The following is a 20,188-nucleotide window of genomic DNA, read 5'->3' as shown; positions in this document are numbered from 1 at the left end:
TGTTCGATGTAATCAGTCGGCGAATGAGGTATCTTATTCTTGGGGCATCAACTGAAGAATAAACGTTTAGAATTCTAGTTTTCGAAGGAATAGCAAATGTTTTATGTGAGCGAAACCAAGAGCATAATGCAGCAAGTACTCCATTCCATTATGTAATTTCAAATTTAATGCTTTTTCTGAAGAATACTGCTCAGTTGCTGTCAAGTCATTAATTATCAAGGGGACAGAAAACGGGTACGCTAGAGAAAGGGGTAAGTACCTGGAAGTTCAACTTTAACTGATTTTAATTGTCCTTTTTCCTCTGATACACCGCTTTTTACAGTTCAATAGAAGTCCATTAGCAGGTGCATTTTTCTTTGTGGTACGTTTACGCTGTTCATATGAATTACGTGTACTCGTTACTTGCCACCTTTAACATCTCTGGGGGAAAAAAATCAATATAGGAATCCAGAAGATTATTCTTACCGATGGATAAGATTATGACTATGAAGTATTGTCATGTTTCAATGCTTCAAAAGAATCCCGTTATTTAACGGTAGAATATCAGTATGCTCATGGTAGTTCCAATTAAATTTGAAACATACTTTTATATCTTACATATATATTGAAAATTTAGTAAACTTAAGCCAATATTTTCGATAAAATCACAGGAATAAAACAGTACTCATTGTCTTGACTTTACATTCCTGAAATAAAAAAAGGATGAAATAATAGAAATGAAAATGTTTTGTGGATGACAATGTTTCTAGTGTTAACTACACTTACATAATTCCACGTGGATGGGTCACCACTGTATATTACAATATATACCGATGAAAGTAATTTTTTGCGCAATATTCTCATTCTTAAAATTATTTTGCTCCTTTAGTCATCGGGCGCAAACTTTCTTTTTCCCCCCTTAACCCACGCCATCACCATTTCATCTCTCTACCGCCCGTTTGCGCCACCAGTGATCGATTGTTGAATACTGGGAATTTGTCTTGGATTCAATTAAAGCGGACGGGCTGGCTTCGTGACTGATTTTCGTAGTTTTTTCCGCTATTAATGCGCACGAACCAGTTTTCCTCACGAAAGTGGAAGTGCTGCACGAAGGGTCCCCCCTTTCCATCTTAGGCAGACAGTCCTTGTGCGCTTTGCAAAGCTGAAATAATGAAACGACTTCCGTTCTCCTCGATAGCCATACCCTTTGACTCCCCTGGCCTCGATAGCCATACCCTTTGACCCCTGGCCCAAGACTGCTACACTCGTAGTGCACCAAATCTTGTCAGAAAGTTTTTTTTTTTTTTTTTTTTAATTTTAATAATGAATTATCGCGAGATTTGCTGTTCTCGAGCAAGGTCAATCAGGTAGTGACGTCGACGTCCTTGTCTCTTGAGTCTAAGAAGATAAAGAAAATACGTCACTGTTAAGAGCGACGGAAAGAGAAATGTTTGACCTTGAAAAAGCATAATCTTGTCTGTGTGCTAATTTGAAAAAGCATAATCGATTGAGAATTCGGCATCAAATTTTTCCCTTTTTGGGATTTTTTTTAGAATCAATTAACTTTTTCATATTTTAACATCCATATGAAAGCAACCTTATGTAGTGACAGATTTACGAAGTGGGCTTAACTTTATTTGGCCTTAATTTTTTTGCCTCTTATCGTAAGACACAGAGATAAGATCTTAAGCCATATTATGTTATATTTAGTGTTTTTGAAAGTGAGTTAAGCCATATTACGTTATATTTAGTGTTTTGAAAGTGAGGCTCATCCTGGGACATGAAGACCCTCGCGATTGCGACTTGCATGATTTGAAACCCGTTTCGACCCTTAATGGATGAAAGAAAGCGAATCCCACTTTTACTGTACTGAAATTATCGAAAACACGTGCTGTCTTTCATATCTGAAACTCTTTTTCAAACTTTCCACCCCTGTAAAATTATTTTCGAAAGATAAGAGTTACTAACGGAGTAGAGAGTAGATAAATTCTCTACGATATGAATAAAAAAATAGTGATTATAATGACGATTGAGATAAGTAATCACTTATGACCGAAAGTAATTCTTATTTTCGTTCGGGTTGCCAAGCAGTCAGATGGAATTAGAACGAACTGTTTAGTTACTAGGCGGAAGAATATTTTTAACAAAGATTAGTAATCTTCGATTGTGTGGGAAAATTCAAATCCTATTTCAGAGTAACTGAAGTCGGAATTTAGAAGAGAATGTTTAGTTCATAGAGCTTTTCCCTGTGAAACAGGAAGTGAGGAGTGATGACGTAGTCATGTTGATACTGATTGCAAAGACGCAATTCGCAGCAAAGAAATAAACGTTTTAAATTTGGGGGGGGGAAGCTTTAATGAACTGTGCGCGAAAAAGTAGCTTTAATTTAGAAGAGAAGGTGACATTATATATAACTTTCAAAAAGTTAATAATACTTATTTATTAATTTTAAAATAATAGATAAAATACGCTATGCTTTCTTAAACGTTTCAGGTTTCCCCTCCTGTGCATTTATTATTAAATTATTGAAAAAAAAAAAAAAAACAATGGCATTCATTCTTTTTGTTCATCTGCACGCTAAAGTGGGAGAATTCTATTACTCTTTTTTAAGATAATAACAGCTTTTTAAGTTAGCTTCTCACCCCCCCCCCCCAAAAAGATAGTAGTTTGGTATAGTTTTGAATATATATGTCAGTTTTTTTTTTTTTTTTTTCCTGCAGCTAAAGAAGAGGAACTTATATTTGACTGCTCCCCCTTTGAAATCCATAGTTTTATTCAAAATCTAATCTAATCTAAGACTGCTTTTTTTGACCTAATTATTTCCATTGGCGTGTTTTCCATTGGCGTGTTTCTCTTCCGATTCAACATAATAAGAGATATTTTTAAAATAATTGCCTAACTTATACTCGCATTTCTACATATACATTACATTTAAATAACTACAAGATCGTTGTCTTAAGTTTGGCAAAACAACTGTACTCATAGTATCTGAAGAAAATTACGTAATTTTTCAAAAGAAAAGCAAAGGAGGAAGATGCTTTTTCACAGGCTTTACAGGCTTCCTTTGCTGTTTAGGGCAGTTTTCAGATCATTAGTGAAGTTTTAGAATAACGTATTCTAACTCATCTCTCGTCTGCGCAGTACTTGTTGTGTAATGTGTGTTGTAGAGAGCTTTGTTTTTCTCCAGTTAGTAATAAAGGTTTGCTTGTGTGGTGTGTTATACTAGCTATCATTTAGCTTCAAAGTGGCCGAATTGTGGTCGGAAGAGAGTTCATCAGTTGCTTCTATTTTTATTGAGACGTTACAGACCTTTCATGATAAAATGAAAATATTTGCATTAGTGCTGGGTAAAAGTATACACTGGTGTGCAAAAATTAAGGACGAGACGGTTTTTTCAATATAACTTTGTACAAAAGCTTTCCAAATCAACACATTTAATACCGTAAGATCCCCAATACGTAAGGACATGAGTAATGTAAGCAACACTTACTAAAAGAGAAATCAGAGGGATAAAAAGAAGTTTTATTGAAAAAGTAGCATGGAGCGCAATGCGACTGAAGGCCGAAACATCCCTGGGTGTCCAGCAAGAAACATCCGGTCTTTAATAGGGGATATGATATCCCCTGACTGCTAGGCAGGTTTCACAGCGTCTGCCCATGCTGAGAATGAGGGTGTCAATGAGTTGTTGAGGCATTGCTGCCCATTCGTCTTTCAGCGCCAATCGAAGCTCTGGAATCGTTACTGGTGGTAAGGTACGAGCTGCCAAGCGTCTGCCTAGAAAATCCCATACATGATCGATGGGATTGAGATCCGGAGATCGTGCCGGTTAATCCATACGTTCAATATCCTCACTCTCTAAGAGCTGTTCGGCAGCTACTGTGCCATGACATGGTGCATTGTCGTCCATGAAAAGGAACTGCGGACCCATAGCGCCTCTAAAAAGACGCACATATGGAAGAAGAATCTCGTTACAGTAACGGGTCCCGTTGACTGAACCTGCGTCGAAGATGTGAAGGTTTGTACGACTACCAAGCATGATGCCTCCCCAAACGAGAACACCGCCATCTCCATACCTGTTCCTTTCAATGATGTTCGAGGGATGATTGCGGCTTCCCCGCTCTCTCCAGATGAGTATGCGATGAGAATCGCTACTCAGACTGAATCTGCTCTCATCTGTAAAGAGAACTCGTCCCCATTCATTGTCTATCCAATTTCGGTGTTCCCGGCACCACAGAGAACGCCTTCTCCGATGGGCAGGCGTTAGAGGTACACACCGTACAGGGCGTCGTGCAAACAGACCACCACCGTGCAGTCTTCTAGCCACGGTAAAACGCGATATCGGTCGTCCAGTTGCCTGTGTCGTGTGTCTAGCGATTTCTCCCGCTGTCTGCCGCCTGTTTCTTCTGGCCTGTAAGGCAATATACCGGTCATCTGCGGGTGTGGTTCCTCGTGGACGACCACTACTAAACCCCCGGATAGCTGTTCCTGTAGTTTGAAATTGTCTCCAAAGTCGTGAAACGATGCTGTGAGCAGTTCCGAACTCTGCAGCCACACTTGTCACACTGCGGCCTTCCTCCAACTTCCCAATGATTCGACCTCGGGTAAAAGCATCCAGATGTCGTCTAACAGATTGATTATTCGCCATTTCTCGCTGAGGCAGCAACTCGGGGTGATTTTTAACTGCTATACGGCGTGCAATCTCTTTGCCAGAAATAGTGATCTTACACCGACAACATGCTTTATACTATTCAGACATTCCCCCATTACGTCTACCTGCATATCTGCGCATGTGCTACCGTATATCACTTACTTAATGTCCTGATTAATCTTTCTGTCCGCTCTGCCTCTTCGTTCAGCTGATATGCTAATTTTTCGACTTCGTCCTTAATTTTTGTGCACCAGTGTATTTACGGGTACCCCTTGGCGATTTTTGGCGGTACATGGATACCGAGTTTGTGCAATTCTTTGACTTGTTACTTTGGCTTGTGTAGGGGCGATTTTTGCACCAAAAATTGCCGCTATGCAAAGCAAAAAAAAAAAAAAAAAAAAAAAAAAACCAAGACAAAGAATTTGGCAAACTCGGTATCCATGTACACATAGACCTATTTTCACTTACAAAATTTCCAGATTTGTACAAACTTGGCTTTGCGCATTCTCTTGACTTTATCCATATACACATCGAACCTATTTTCACTTGAGAAAAAAAAAAAAAAAAAATCAAAGAATTGCACAAACTAGGCATTGCGCACTGCCTTGACTTTGTCTATGTACACATCGAACTATATTCACTATTTTGTCTCATTTCACTGTCAACACACACGACAAGTCCTTATAAATTCATCGCAATCATGCAACCGATTACATCATAATAGAGTTTCCATAATATTCAACTACTCAGCCTACCATAAATAAACCACTGTATGGCGATAAATGAAACAACTTCGGAATAATACACAAGGGGTACCCTACTCTCTCCTCTAACCTTAGTGCTGTAATGTACTGGGATGGGTGGAGCTGCAATTTCGAAGTTGAATCATGTAGCAAAATTGTGAATTGCTTTATCAATGTGACTACTAAAATTGCAGTTCATGCGCGGTATCATGTGTTCATATCTCCACCTAAAATAACTTGATTGTTAGTTGGAATATCATGTGGTGAAAGAGTCGTTAAACAAATTGATAATAATGCATGCTGATATTTGTTGTTGAACTACCCGTAAAGAAGCTGTAGTAGCGATAGCAAAATGGCATTAGATGAGCATTTCTCTGAAGAAGTAACTTTTCTCATCGCTTAATGTTGTCAAGTTGTCATGGACAAACGTGATCATAACGAGTGGCGCCTGATAGACAGGAAGGAAACTTTTTAAAAATAGTTAATGTAATTCGATAAACGTTGATGAGAGTAGATTATGTGTTTTCTAGTGTTCATACACGCGATACATTTCGGCTAATACAAACAACCAAATATGAAGTGCATGTTTTTACCATTGTAAATCAAAAAAATTCATCTCTTTTGCCACTGTGAAATGAGACATCTCAGTTTGCTTACATTGCGCACTGTCCATGTCATTAATAATGAATGGAATTTTAAAATTTGCCCATCGCTTGTCAGAACAAAGAAGTCATCTCCATTTGAAGTAGATACATAATACGATTGTCTCAGTAAGTGGATAGCACACAAGGGGTACCAAACAAGGACATTTAGACTCTTGTTAAAATTGACGATTGCATTATTTGGTATCAGTGAAAATTTAATTTGCATTTTAATATGGGTTGTCGTAGATTATACGCGTATTCGTTTATTATGTGTAAAACATATTCAGGTCGACTGGTTCAGCAGCGAAACAATCCTATTACAAGCTGTTCGAACTGTACAGAACATCTGAGAATCGGGCATCAGCGAACAGTCGTCATCAAACAAACATCGGTACATCATGTTGCATCAGGGACATTTCGAGTCAAAATTCTGATTGCATAAGAGTTACTTTTGGGAAAGTAAGAAAACGTATGCAGAAAACAAGTTGACAATTTGGAAAAATGATATAGCTGTTTTATGCATGACAAAGCGCATTGTCATGTGCTTGATCATTTAGATAAGCGAAATTTTTCAAGGATGTGCTAGAAAATGGGGTTGGGGGATTCGTTATAATTTTAAGAATTAAACGATTAATGTTATCTGTATGAATGGAATTAATATTTTGCATATTTGTTAGTTAGTTCTAAGCACTGGCCCCCAACCCACCTAGCAGGCGAAACCTGCCATATGGCTATGAGGGGACAGGCATTAAAAAATAATAATAATAATAATAATAATAATAAAAGTACATCCAGACATTCCAAGCACTCTCGGTGAATTAGTATATAAGTACGTCGTTTCCATTTCTGACTTTTTTTCTGAAGTTTAAAATCTTTATAAGTTTTACTTTCAATTAGTTATTATTATTCAAATCTTCTTTATATTATCAAAATTTATCTTAAATTTATAAGTTGACTCAATTATTTCTGTTTTCAGTAAGATTTTCTGCTTTGTTATATCTCGATACCAATATTCTTCTTATTCTCATTCACCGTTTGCATAATATCTCTTGCAAATTTTCTAAACAATTTATAATTACTAAATAAATCCTCGAACTTCGCAAATTTATGTTTTTCTCTCACACTTCCAGTCAGGCAACAGTCCTCGACGAAATGCTTTGAATCGCCGAATTTATTACAAACTTTACATATATCATTTTCCTGGAGGTGGAACCTTTTTAAGTAAGCAGAGAACATGTGCAGTGAGAATTTGATTAACATCTGCATCTCCTAAAATTCCCATTTTTTAGCTAATTTTTAAACATTTTAGATAGTTTTTGTTTCTTTCAGAGAGATCCCATAAATTTTTCCAGTTTCTAATAAGCTTGTCATATATTATAGTATATGTCTTCTTTTTCGAATCTTGAATAAAAACCTTTTCGGTTCCAACCCCCAGGGAGGCTTCTTTCGCTAGAGCATCCGCTCTCTCATTCCCATAATGACCAGCGTGAGCTTTGATCCAATGTAAATTCAAAATATGCTTCTTTCGTAGTTCTAAATATAATGCTTAATTTCATTAACAATATTATTCTTTTGAAAGGGGCGAGTGAGCGCCATAAGAGCAGATAAGGCATCCGAGTATAAATTATTGTAATACCCCACGGATAATTTCTTGATCCAGGATAAAGCCATTTTAATTGCCAACAATTCTGCTTGATAAACTGAATTTCTTGGTTTTGAAGTAAACGTTTTGTAATCAATTTCAATACCGTGGAAAAATACAACAAAGGCACAGCTCTCCGCAAACCCTGATCCATCTGTATAAATTTCAATTTCTCCAGCTGAAATATAGTCTTTATCGTAGGATGTACCGTAATATTCGCTAGGATGGCTTGAAGTCAATTTTAAATTCAATTTAAAATTTTAATTTTTAATTCAATTTTTAATGCTTCTGGGTAACTTCATTCAAATACAGTTCTACTAACTTTATATAAGGAGATAATATATTCAATATTTCATTAGTAAAGAAATTAGTATTTTATTTTATTACTTTGCAGCTATTGCGCAAATATTAGGAAATTTCTTTCGTTATATCAATGTATTTCAATTAATTCAAACTTTGATATATATGTATATATAGTACTGATTCTATCAAACGATTTTGAAAAAAAAAAATCGTTAAAAGATAAATTTGCTCTTAAATTCTTTAAAAATGAATGGATAAATGTTTTTGGATGCTTTACAGGAGGTTTTAGTGGCACTTTCGTACAAATCGAAAATTAGAGACACTTGCACACAAAACATATTCGGATGGACAATAGTAGTTTTGTGGCAGTTGTGCACAAAACCGAACCTTCTTGATTATCTTTCCATAACATAGTACAGCGACATGGTTATTAATTTACTTTACGAAATTTTAAGCTGCCGATCTGCATAAATATAAATATTAACATAATGTGTGTATTATGTATGTTGTAAAGTATGATGAATACCTTAAGGAGTCAAGTGCCTTTAAAATGTCAAAATATCCCCAAAATACAGCACATGTTGATCTGCATGCTTATAACTGATTTTTGAGAAATTTTGTAAACTTATTTCGATATCCTTAAAAATGTATTTGCAACTTTTATTTTATATTTCAAATATTATATTTTAAAAATATTTTTCTGTATCCGCAATAATATTCTAATATGTGCTACTCGCAGAATTATACAGGGTGTTTCAAACTTACCGTTCAAATTACTTGGGGAAGTATTGAAGACGTCAGGAAATCGATTTTATATAGGAAGGTATGTACGCAAACGTCACAACATGAACAAAATAGACAAGTAAAGTTAACACAAGGAAGCAGTCGTAACGACGCGACCTTTATTCCAACAAAGTAAAGTAAAGGTTCACAGTAGGTGTTCAAAATTGTGACCATTTACACGAGCACAGCATTCACAGCGCCGTTGCACTAATCGCCGAATATTTTCAAATACGCCTGGCATATCACAGACAGTTTCTGCCGCGACCACTATTCGTGCAACAAGGTTCCACTTCACTGTCGACGGGAGTCTTCCACGCATATTCTTTCATGGCCCCCACAAAAAGAAATCCATGGGCGATAAATTAGGTAACTTGGGTGGCCAAGCAGCCGGTCCACCTCTGCCAATTTATTGCTACAATACTATTTTGACATTCGTGCATAAAGGTCCGTTTCCACTTCTGCGTATGGGCCCACCAGCGGCCGAGCGGTAAAGACGCTGAACACTGGTAGCTCGTTCCGAGGTTCGAATCCCGCGAACGGGCAGGCTACATGGGCGTTTTCGTGGTTTTCCCCATGTGCAACGTGTATACGAGCCGGTTTCCCTTAGAAAGTCCTCCACGAAGGCATCCCTCCCTTTAGGTAGATAGCTCTCGTGTGCTTTGCCATAACTGAATAATCCAATCCAATCCACTTCTGCGTATGCGCTACGCAAGCGTTTCTTCAATTAGCGAGCGAATTCAATTTGATTGACATCTGCAATCCAGTGGATGTGTGGTACGGATGGAGTTCAAGGACAAATAAGGGTTCTATTACGAGGCACTTAGGCTTATTGTCTTTATCCTCACATCATCAAAGAATTATTTTTATCGCCAAAAAGAGGGTTCCGCAAAGATGTAAAATTTAGTGCCAAATGTTAAATTTAACAAAAGAGTAACTGCCTTTCACAGTGAAAAAGGGTAAAAACACTGAAGGACTTAATTTAGTAAATTTTTGTGTCGAAAAAGGGCCAGAATAAATTTTGAGGGGGTTACATCATGAATTTTGACAAGCATGGACTTTTCCTTGATCAATAGTCATGTGGTGTTAACAACACGAAAGCGGAAACAATCGCAAAATACTTCCATGTCGGAAGTGCTTGAGTCTGGGAGGGGGGAAGAAGCGGGAATTCGTTAGGCGAGTTTGATTTAAAGAGACACGGCCAGCAATGCCTCTGAGGAGAAACTTTTATAAATACAAAATGATTACTTCACTTCAGCTTTAAGTTTTATGTCAACTAATAAAAAATGGTATTAATTCTCATAGTGAGATTAAGTTAAAATTTAATAAAAATAATAATGAATTAGAACCCTTTTAAGAAGGGAACAAAAGCGTACTTAAAGCAAAGAACGTCTATGTAAAGAAGGAAAGACTCCATAGACGTAATGTAAACCAGTTTGTCTTCTACGCCGCTAGAAAGAAGAGGGAAAATTCGCCAAGGGATTTGGCGACGGAACCGGTTGGCGAAAATTTCCCCCTCTGTGATGTGTACCGGACCTGGCCGAGATTTTCCTCCTCCACCACGTGTACAGGAAATTGAGGAACACGGATTAAGATGAATAAGAAAATTAGGTGAAGTTTCACTTTCACTGGCTGTTGAATTTGCATTATCCATATAGCAGTTTGATGTCTGATTTTATATCCGTCAATATGGAGGGGAAAAAAAGGAGTTACACAGCTTTAAACTCTTGATAAACGTGACAGTCGAACGTGTTCGAACTTCGACATCAGCTTCGAGCATTGACGCTTTTTGGCGACAGATATTTCACACATGCGCAACTGTTTCCCTTTTAGTTGGAAGGGAGCCACTCCTGCTGCTAAATTTTCCTTCTTAGCAATATATATTCTTTGCTTAAAGTCAGTTAACAACCGCTTACTTTTGAAAGAAGTAACATTGCCCGATTACGGGACAAAGAGAGAGTGACCCTGAGGGAAGCTGAAAGATCAGGGAATTCACTCAGGAGGGGGGCATGCGAACGAGTGTAGTGAAACCTTCGAGGCGCCTTGTCTCCATAGCAATTCCTCTTGGTAAAATTGAAGCGCATTATATGCGTTCTCCAGAGTAGCTCTGAGTCTCTTTCGTGATGATGCAATTCCCGGATGATAAACAGGCAGGCAGTGGAGTACGGGGTTTCCGATCGAAGGAATCTTTTGGAAAAAATTAGCCGAAAGTCGCTGTATAAAGCGATCTACAGGGAGAATTTTGGCTGCATTATGAATGTCCTCTTTCGTAACAAACTAAGGAGTTTAATAAATTTGTCGTAGCATAATATTCTGAAAAATGTGGATATGTTTCCTGTTAGTAATTGCTGCTGCGCCCCATAGAGAACTAGGATATGTCAGAATTGGCCTTATCATTGATTTATACAGCAAAATCCTGCTTTTCGTGGACAGGTCGCTATTTCTAGCAAAAAAAAAAAAAAAAAAAGGCAGTAATTGGGTTTTGACAACCTTCGCATTGGAAATCGAAATTTGGGAGAAAGTACTTCGGAAAAATAAAGTGGCAGCACATTTAGCGGCATTAATTTTGATCTTCCACAGTCCGAGCCAAGAGCTCTAGGCTTGAAAGATAATTCTGCAGTGCAGAAATTACCGTGGAGGTGTTGGAATGTTGGTTCATGATGGAAAGCTAGATCTATATTAGGTGACTTAGGTATGTCATTTACGAAAATGGGTAACATTTGAGGTCCGAGCAACTTTCCTTGCTGGACAGATCGGGCGAGGAGTTGAGTATTCGTGGCGAACTCGCACCCGAAAGGATCTATCCGTCAGGTACGAGTTGATAATTTTAATAACGAAAGTTCTAGATCAAAGTCGAATCACTCATAATCCAAAGGAGGAGATGCATGGCCTGGAGGGTTTTCCATAAATTTTAATTAAACTTAATATTTACATATATACAATGTAGGCTAAAATGCCTGAATCGAATATTTAAGGCTCAAAAGGCAAGAACGGAATAGTTCCAGCTAAAATCTCAATCGAATTCTATTGCGTAGTGCATCGAAATTCTACCTTCAAGAAGAAGAATATTTTTTCAAGTCACGTGTTCAGAAGGGGAAAGGTTAAGTAAGCCAATAGATGGACTCCTAACGCCATCTCTTGGCGATATCGAAGAATATTCCTTAACACCACCTGAACTCTGACACCTGAACTCTGACAAGAGTTCATCTAACTCAGCTATACATACAATCAAGTACATAAATCACTATTCTATAAAAATATTAAAAAATACTAATTAGTCAAACACTTCAATTCCAATACAGGTATCAGATAATAAATGCTATAACTAATAAATGAACTAAATTTTAAAATATTTTCCACTTAACTGAACAAACTTAACTAACGATATTCAATTTAATCATTAATAGGAAAAAAAAAAAAAAAAAAAAAAAAAAAAACATAACTAAATTGTTAAAGTTCAAAATATCTAAAGTTCAAGAGGATATAGATGTTGAACAGTACGTTTTAAAATCCCATTACCAGTTTTTAATTCGAATGATCGGACTTTACCATCACGTCCAGGAATAATTTTTATGATTCTACCAAGTTTCCATAAGAGTTTGTTTTTATTATCTCCTTCGACTAAAACAACATCTCCTACTTTTAGTTCTGGTTGAAGTTGCGGATTCTTCAAGAAATGGGCAGTTCTAAGATCTAATAAATATTGTTGCTTCCATTTCCACCACAATTGTTTTAACAGCAATTCTTGATATCGCTTTCTTTTTAACAGCGTTTCTCTTGTCGTTTCGCTACCGATGATTCTAGCAAAGGTCAAAGGATACTTCAAATCAGTTTGTCCAATGTTTAAGAAGTGCATTGGAGTCAACGGTTGCGGCTCGTCGTTGTCGTTGTAAACGTAACTTAGAGGTCGTGAATTAAGAACTGACTCCACTTCGACAAGTAGTGTAGACATTTCTTCGAAAGTCAACAATGCTTTTCCTACGATTTTTCTTAAACATTCTTTAACAGTTCTAACAAGTCTCTCATAAAACCCTCCCCACCATGGGGCTCGTTCGATTATAAATTTCCAATGGATTCTTTCTTTGGCAATGAAATTCTTGAATTTGTCATCTTTTAAAACTTTTGAAAAATTCGGAAGTTCTTTCTTTGTCCTCTTAAAGGTCTTGGCGTTGTCAGAGTAGATGATTACGCAGTTTCCTCTTCTGCTCAAAAATCTGCGAAATGCAAGTAAAAAGGATTCTGTTGACATATCTGATACAAGTTCTAAGTGTAAAGCTCGGGTTACTGCACAAACGAACAAAACAATATAGGATTTTCGAGTGTCTTTAGAAGTCTTTACGTAAACTGGTCCGGCGAAATCAATTCCACAGACTGCAAATGGAGTCGATTCTTGGATTCTATCCTTTGGTAAGGGTGCTGTCATCTGGTCTGCTGGTTTAGCTAAATATTTTTGGCAAATTATACAACCTTTTAATGCTTTTTTGACTAACTGTCGTCCTTTAGGAATTCAGAAGCGTGATCTGACTTTAGCTAAAGTTGCAGCAATTCCTTCATGCATTATCTTCTCATGTTCTTTGCATACAATCAGAATCGTTAGTCGAGAATTTTTAGGTAAGATTATTGGATGTTTATTATCTAGTGAGAAGTCAGAAAATTCCAGTCTTCCTCTCAACCTCATGATTTCCTTTTCATCAATGTAAGGAAGAAAATTATACAAAGGAGAACTTTTTTAAACTGAATTACCTTCTTTGAGGGATTCATATTCTTCGGCAAAAAACTTCTTTTGCTCTGATCTTATCCAGAAATTTTCTGCTTCTTGTAACTCTTCAGCTGTGAGAGTTCCTTGAATGTCGCTAGTTTTTCTTAATTTTCTAATGAAACGTGTTGTCCAAGCAGTGACTCTTAACACCTTCTCTAATTTGCTATATTTTGGAAAAACCAAGCCGCATGAACTTGTAAATAAGCCCCTCATGCCAAGTCCTGTCAAAGACCTTGGCATGAGAGCCTTTTTCCACCCTGTCTGCAACTTTCTTAGCTTCCGTGTTCCAATTTAATCTGTATTTGTGAATTATAATTTATTTTTGTTATTGTGTACATTAAATATAATGTTTTATTTATGCTCTTATTATTTTAAATTTTCCCCGCAAGAATTTATTTCGAAAGTTTGAAGACAAATTCATGCCCTTGAAAGTGAAGCACCTTCCTAGTATAGTATTAAATGGTTCGAAGGAAGAAGAGCAGAATATCATTGACGAATTTAATATTAGATTATTGACGAATTTATTATTATTTATTGACGAAGTGTTTATAAAGCAGTCCACCCTAATCCTGTATGATTTATTAGCGCTAGAAAATTTCATTTATCCAGATTTTAAATTATACTTTATCGTCTCATTAAATTATAGTTTATCGTCTCATTAAATCCTTGGGAATTGCCCGAATAGCCCTTCATCTAGAACCGCTTTCAAGAACGTGAAATTTTGAGATCCAAAATTTGAAGTTCGTAAAAGCGGTACCAAGCAATTTCCAATCTAAATCCTCATGTTATTAATGACGCATCCTGATTTTCCATTTATCTATATAATTTTTTGTAGTCATGTGTTAAACTTTGACCTTTTCCTTGAGCGGCTGAGCCGCAAAATCGCCGAATACTGGTTAGTTCAAACGGGCTGCCATGAGAGTTTTCATGTTTTTTCCCTCATGTGTAACCTGGATATGAAAAAGTTTTTCATAAAACGACCTGAACGAAGACATTCCATCCATGTAGGCAGATAGCCCGTGCGTTATTTTGCCTTAATCAGTTAATCTGACCTATGATTCGAGTCATCAAAATGCCATCTTCATAGTTGATTGAAAAAAAAAAAGGGACTTTAGGATATATCGTCATGTAATGATAACGTTTAACAGTGTCTTTTTCCACTTTTGCATGACTATTTACAGCTCCTCTGTATTTTCTTTGATATGCCATCATTTTAAAAAGCATTTTCTAGCTATTTATGTGCAAAATTTTGTCTATTTTGTATTGAACCTTCTGGTTGACAACTTATTTTTGGCAGCAGAGCTTTTTCAAACTGAATATTTATTGCATCTTGTGTCATTTTCGGTACATTTCTTTAAGTGTTCAGAGGTGTTAAGCACTGTTTTAATATGACAAAGCCATGAGAGCTATCAGCTTAAGAGGAGGGATGCCTTCGTGGAGGATTTTTAAAAGAACCTGACTCGTATTCACGTTTAGGAGAAAGCAACCATGCAGCCAGTTCGTTCGGCTGGCTTCGAACCCAAACCAGGTCGGGCCACCAGTACTCAATTAACCATTAACCACTTGACCACCGATGAGGCCCTAAGCGTGACTTGTCAAAATAGCTCTAGCCATATAGCCCCGACAGACTGTGCACGAACTGTGCAATTCTGGTCCATTTTTGAGGGAGAACACCCATCTCTCTTCCCTTGCCTCCAATATCTCGAAAGGACTTTCGGCTGACCATGTACTTTAAGTGCTCCTTTGCCTTTACAGATAATATACGGCTTAAAATGTTTTGAGAAAACAATACATACCTCATGCGACTTTTTAAAATCTCGTCGTTTCACGTGCGTCAGACAGCGAAGGGTTGCTGCAGCGTAATCGCGGGTGTGCGTTGCATTGTATGCTGTTTGTGTTTCTTCCCTTTGTTGGTATTAATTATACTAAAATATATCAGGGGTGTGTACTTAAGGAATGCCTTTGTCGACGACTTTCTTAGGGAAAATTGGGGTGCATCCATGCTACATAACGTGGGAGGGTAGATCACGAAAACACCCATACATCCAGCCCCTTAACCATGATTGGAATCCTGGTAGAAATAACAGTGCTCTTTAGTTTTAAGTATTTGGCCACTAATGTCTTGCATGTTGTGTCTCATAATAAGTTCTCGAATTACCAACCGCTTAAATGTATCAGTAAGCGACGTTATATTTTGGAGTCTGAAATGGAACGCATTCTAAGAACCTTGGTATCGTTCGAATTTTGTCTAATGCTAACTCAATACGCGCAGTGAATTCCAGTGTATTTGTTAGAGACTCCTTCTGAAGAATTGATTCCGCAGTTCACTCATTATTTAGGTTAAGCAAAGCTTTTGAGGGCTGTGTTTCAAAAGGGAGGGAGGTCTTCGCAGAGGACATTGCTATCTGCCTGAAGGATGCCTTCACGGAAGACTTAAGAAGAACTGGCTCGTATCCCTGTAACACATGGGTAAAACCACAAAAACGTCTATGCAGCCAAAGCTTGTTTACCTGAAACTGAACCATGTTTTGAACTCCCAATGTTCAGCGACTTTACCGTTCCGCCAGTGCTAGGTATTCGCGAGATTTGAAGTTGGGTCTAATTACTAGTTTTCGCAACCGCGAATTTACAGAGAATAAAAACCAATTTTAATTGCATGGTAATTCAACAAAATTTTTACTTCTTTAGCTACTCAATATTTCTTTTACAGAAAATATTTTTGTCTTATCTTTTGCGCTTAATGAATTGCATTTTTACTAAAGTAATTTAACGAATATTTTTTTACCCCTATATTACTATAATAGCTCATGCGATATTTTTACCTTTCTGATGGGGTTCACACATAAGTATTTCCGAAAAGTGGCAAAACGTTCTGCATCTTTACTGTTGGAATATGAGCATACGTTAACAGCAAATCCCCCCCCCCGCCGCCCGTTTCAGTACATTAAAAGTCTTAGATAAGTTGGCCTCTTAATGATCTCGATATTCGTTTCATTTAAACCCGAAGAAATATAAGGCAGAATAGCATACGATAATTATAATGAGAGTTCCACGAGCTTTATGAAATGTTTTGCAGCAGTGTGAAATTTTAACTGAGAAATTCGGAAAATTCAGGTTATTAGGTGTTTAAGTGGATGGTACATAAAAAAATCCATCGCATTAGGGAAAATGCATGAGATTTATCCATAACGTGTCTGATTGTATTCTAGAGAAGAAAACCGTTTGCGGAAAGCAAAACAAACAATTTTAGCAAACCACGTGCCTGCGAAAGCTTGGCGCGTCATGCGCCAGAGGTGATTGACTTCCGCCGTCTGTTCGCTTACCTTTTATCGCAATTTTCTTTTTTAAATACATTTAAACGTTTGTTTGCTTATCGTCTTTGCTAACTTTCTTGTAATTTTGCACCTTTCTTTCTTTCTTTTTTTTTTTTTTTTCCTTCTTGGAAGATGGCTACGATATTCGCCTTCTTTAATTATAAACAATATAAATTCATTTGCCAGCTCTACTGTGGCACTTCTCAGTGTTTGATTGAAATTATAATTCAAGTCCGAGTGCAAATTAAGTGAGCTCTAGTAATTTTGTTTATTATTTCATTAATTGTCATTTAATTTTTTTAAAATCTCTTAACATATAATTTTATCATTATTTATAAATTTATTTATTTTTATTTAACTTCTGTAGATCTCCTCGGTAGGTCTCCTAAACTTTAGAAATTAAGTGATGAGTATAAAACAAAATAACAATGTAAAACATGGATTATATTCAAAGTCAGCAGACAAACAAGGTAGTGCTTTTCCAAAGCTCGAGTTTGTATCATTTGTAAAACATAAGTAGTATTTAATAAAATAGAGAATATACTTTATACCATAAGCCAACAAGAATTTCAGTTTCCTCAGTCCCTTCATATTAGGATTTTTCTTGATGTTATTAACTATGTATGGGTAAAATCATCTTACATTTATCAGATTTTTCTTCTAATGTACATTTATTTATCAGATCTTCATTGACAATGAGTGGCATGATTCTGTCAGTGGTAAAACTTTTCCAGCCATTAACCCTTATACTGGAAAAAAAATTTGTGATGTTCAAGAAGCTGATAAAGTAAGTCTGTATTAATTTTTGAATTTGCATGTTGAAATGTTGTTTCACTTTAACTAGAAGTTAGAAGATCCTCTACAAACAGTATAAGCTTGACTCCGATAGCCTTTTTTCCTTATTTGCATTGATGCATTTAGTTGTGTCATCTTTACCTGTATTAATTAGACATATGATTTCTTGATATAAAACTTCTTGTGATGTTTCTTTTAAGTAAGCAATTTTTCTAGCAGTGACTGCTTAAAGCAGACATAGGATTTCTAAAGTTGTCTCTAAACATTTAATGAAATAATTTATATCATATAATTATGAATTGAGCTCATCTAAAAAATATCTAATAATTTTATATTTAATAATATAAAAATTATCAAATTATCTAAAGTACCATGGAAAATATGACTGCAATAGAATGCCAAAAGCTGTCTTTAACTAATGATGAGAAACTTGATAATCTTTGGCCAGGTCCTGCCATCAAAAACCTACCACACAAGGTCATTGCAGGTTTTTTTTTTTTTTTTTTTTTTTTTTTTTGTCACCTTGGGCAATCTCTATTGCATCTGAAGTCTGCCTTCCTAAATTTTAAAATTTTATCTCACCTCAATTATGCCGTAAAGTGCCTTTTGCACTGGTTGTATTGATTCTGCTGCCATGTAATTAACATTAAAAGCAATGAAATGTATTTTCGTATATTTTATTTTTACAAAATTGATTATTTCAGAAATGAACATTATAGGGAAAAAAAAATGCAAAGCAGAAATTTTAATTTTATAAGGCTGTTGAAGTAAAATTTTGATTTAAAAGCTGGGCAGTAGCTGTAGAAGTCTTGAAAGAAGCCTTTTAAATTTAAATATGCGGTAAAATCTGTTGCAGTGAGTATCCTTGGATAACAGTATTGAAAGAGATAAGTATTTCTGAGGATTATGAATAAAGATCAAAATTGAACATCATCAATACTTATATTTTCTAAGGAAATGAATATCATCTGAAGCTTTGTATGGTCTAGAAGAAAGTCTAGAGAAGTTTAATTTCTTTTTATTTTTTATATTACAGGAAAAGTTCCAAACCTATATTACTGTCTTTCTCACTTAAATGAGAGGAAGCTGCATCAATCTTGTCAGATGTAAATTTTTGTCTTTTCAAAAGTTATAGTGAAAATTTATGTAAATCCTCAGGATTGTAGTTTGGCATTAGTTCATGATAAATTTAGGCCCACCAGCGGCCGAGCGGTAAAGACGCTGAACACTGGTAGTTCGGTCTGAGGTTCGAATCCCGCGAACGGGCTGGCTGCATGGGCGTTTTCGTGGTTTTCCCCATGTGTAACGTGTATACGAGCCAGTTTCCCTTAGAAAGTCCTCCACGAAAGGCATCCCTCCCTTTATGCAGATAGCCCTCGTGTGCTTTGCCATAATTAAATACACCACCACACCATCATGATAAATTTACACAAAGAATTGAAAAGATTTATAAGCATGATCTCTCTTGCTTATTTTTACTTAAGAATAAATTGAGAATATGTAAGGGTCAGATGAAAGCCTAAAAGCTAACATATTTTCTTTGAGGCAAATCAAGCAAGAAAATTATGAGATTTCTGAAATTTGGTTTTGAAAAAGCCAGTCCAGTTGCTGAGTTTAATCAGCAACTTTTGTATTTATTTGATACTGATTCATTTTTATATCTGATTACTGCCGTAATTTTCTCTAAACTTTATTCAACTATGTGGGCTGTTGTTTATTGCTACAGATGGCTAAATGGTAGCTTGAAGTTTTCATGACTTTCCACATGCAATATACTTATGTAAATACAAGCTTAAAGGACCCTTAAAAATGTCCTGCATGAAGGAATTCCTTTGTTTAAACAGACAGCCATCATCTGCTTTGCCTTGATGGATTAACTAACCATTCCTATTTGGAGAACATCCCAGAAATAACCATTTTTAAAAGTCTTCTGACATTTCCATGCAGCTTATCAGTCTAGTTTTAAGAAAAGTCTTTCAACAAACATGTATAAGTAGACAAAATTGCTGTTTTCTTAGGGTAGTTTTTAGAAAGTGGTAAAATGATGTTTAGAATTTGCAGATACCAGTTCTTCACCTTCGTTATAGTATATACGGCCAAAATTTTTAAGTGTGTCTGACCTTTCCAGTCTACCTACAAGGTTATAAATTTGAACTTTCATTAATAATTCCTTTCTTTCTAGATGACATAATTTTAAGCATGGAAAATACCTCTCTGTGACTATCTTAGGCAATGCTGAACCTATACTATGACTACTATAATCATAGTATAGGTTCAGCATTGCTAAAGAATTTACATTTGTAATGTAAATCACTAAAGAATTTACATTTGAATACTGATTATTTGCCTGCTGTGCAAGTTACATTGCATTAGCAGTAAAATATTTAAACTCTTAACTATGCAAGACTACAAGGCAATCTAACTAAAGTAAAACATTGATATTTGAAGTAGTAAAACATCTTGAATTTTCATGCAGGTTTTGATTTCTGTAGAATATTTATTTCTTGGAAAAGGTCAGCTCATATTCTTAATGTCTTAAGAGCTATTATTTACAGCAATTTTTAAAGATATTAAAAATTTT

At 36.1% G+C, this 20,188-nt stretch overlaps 1 protein-coding gene across 1 annotated transcript in view; it reads left to right on the top strand.

Moving 5' to 3' along the window:
• LOC118182099 (aldehyde dehydrogenase 1A1-like) overlaps positions 1–20,188 on the top strand; it is a 68,601-nt gene that overhangs the window by 2,458 nt on the left and 45,955 nt on the right. Inside the window, exon 2 of the mRNA XM_085820804.1 lies at positions 17,495–17,599. Coding sequence (XP_085676930.1) covers positions 17,495–17,599 — 105 coding nt within the window. The remainder of the gene's footprint in view (positions 1–17,494; positions 17,600–20,188) is intronic.

Source organism: Stegodyphus dumicola, chromosome 7 (assembly GCF_044657685.1).
Source record: "Stegodyphus dumicola isolate Sdum_Otavi_A_Nest chromosome 7, ASM4465768v1".
Classification (NCBI taxonomy): Eukaryota; Metazoa; Arthropoda; class Arachnida; order Araneae; family Eresidae; genus Stegodyphus; species Stegodyphus dumicola.
Note: the sequence above shows the minus strand (reverse complement) of the source record. Positions and strands in the feature narration are given on the sequence as shown.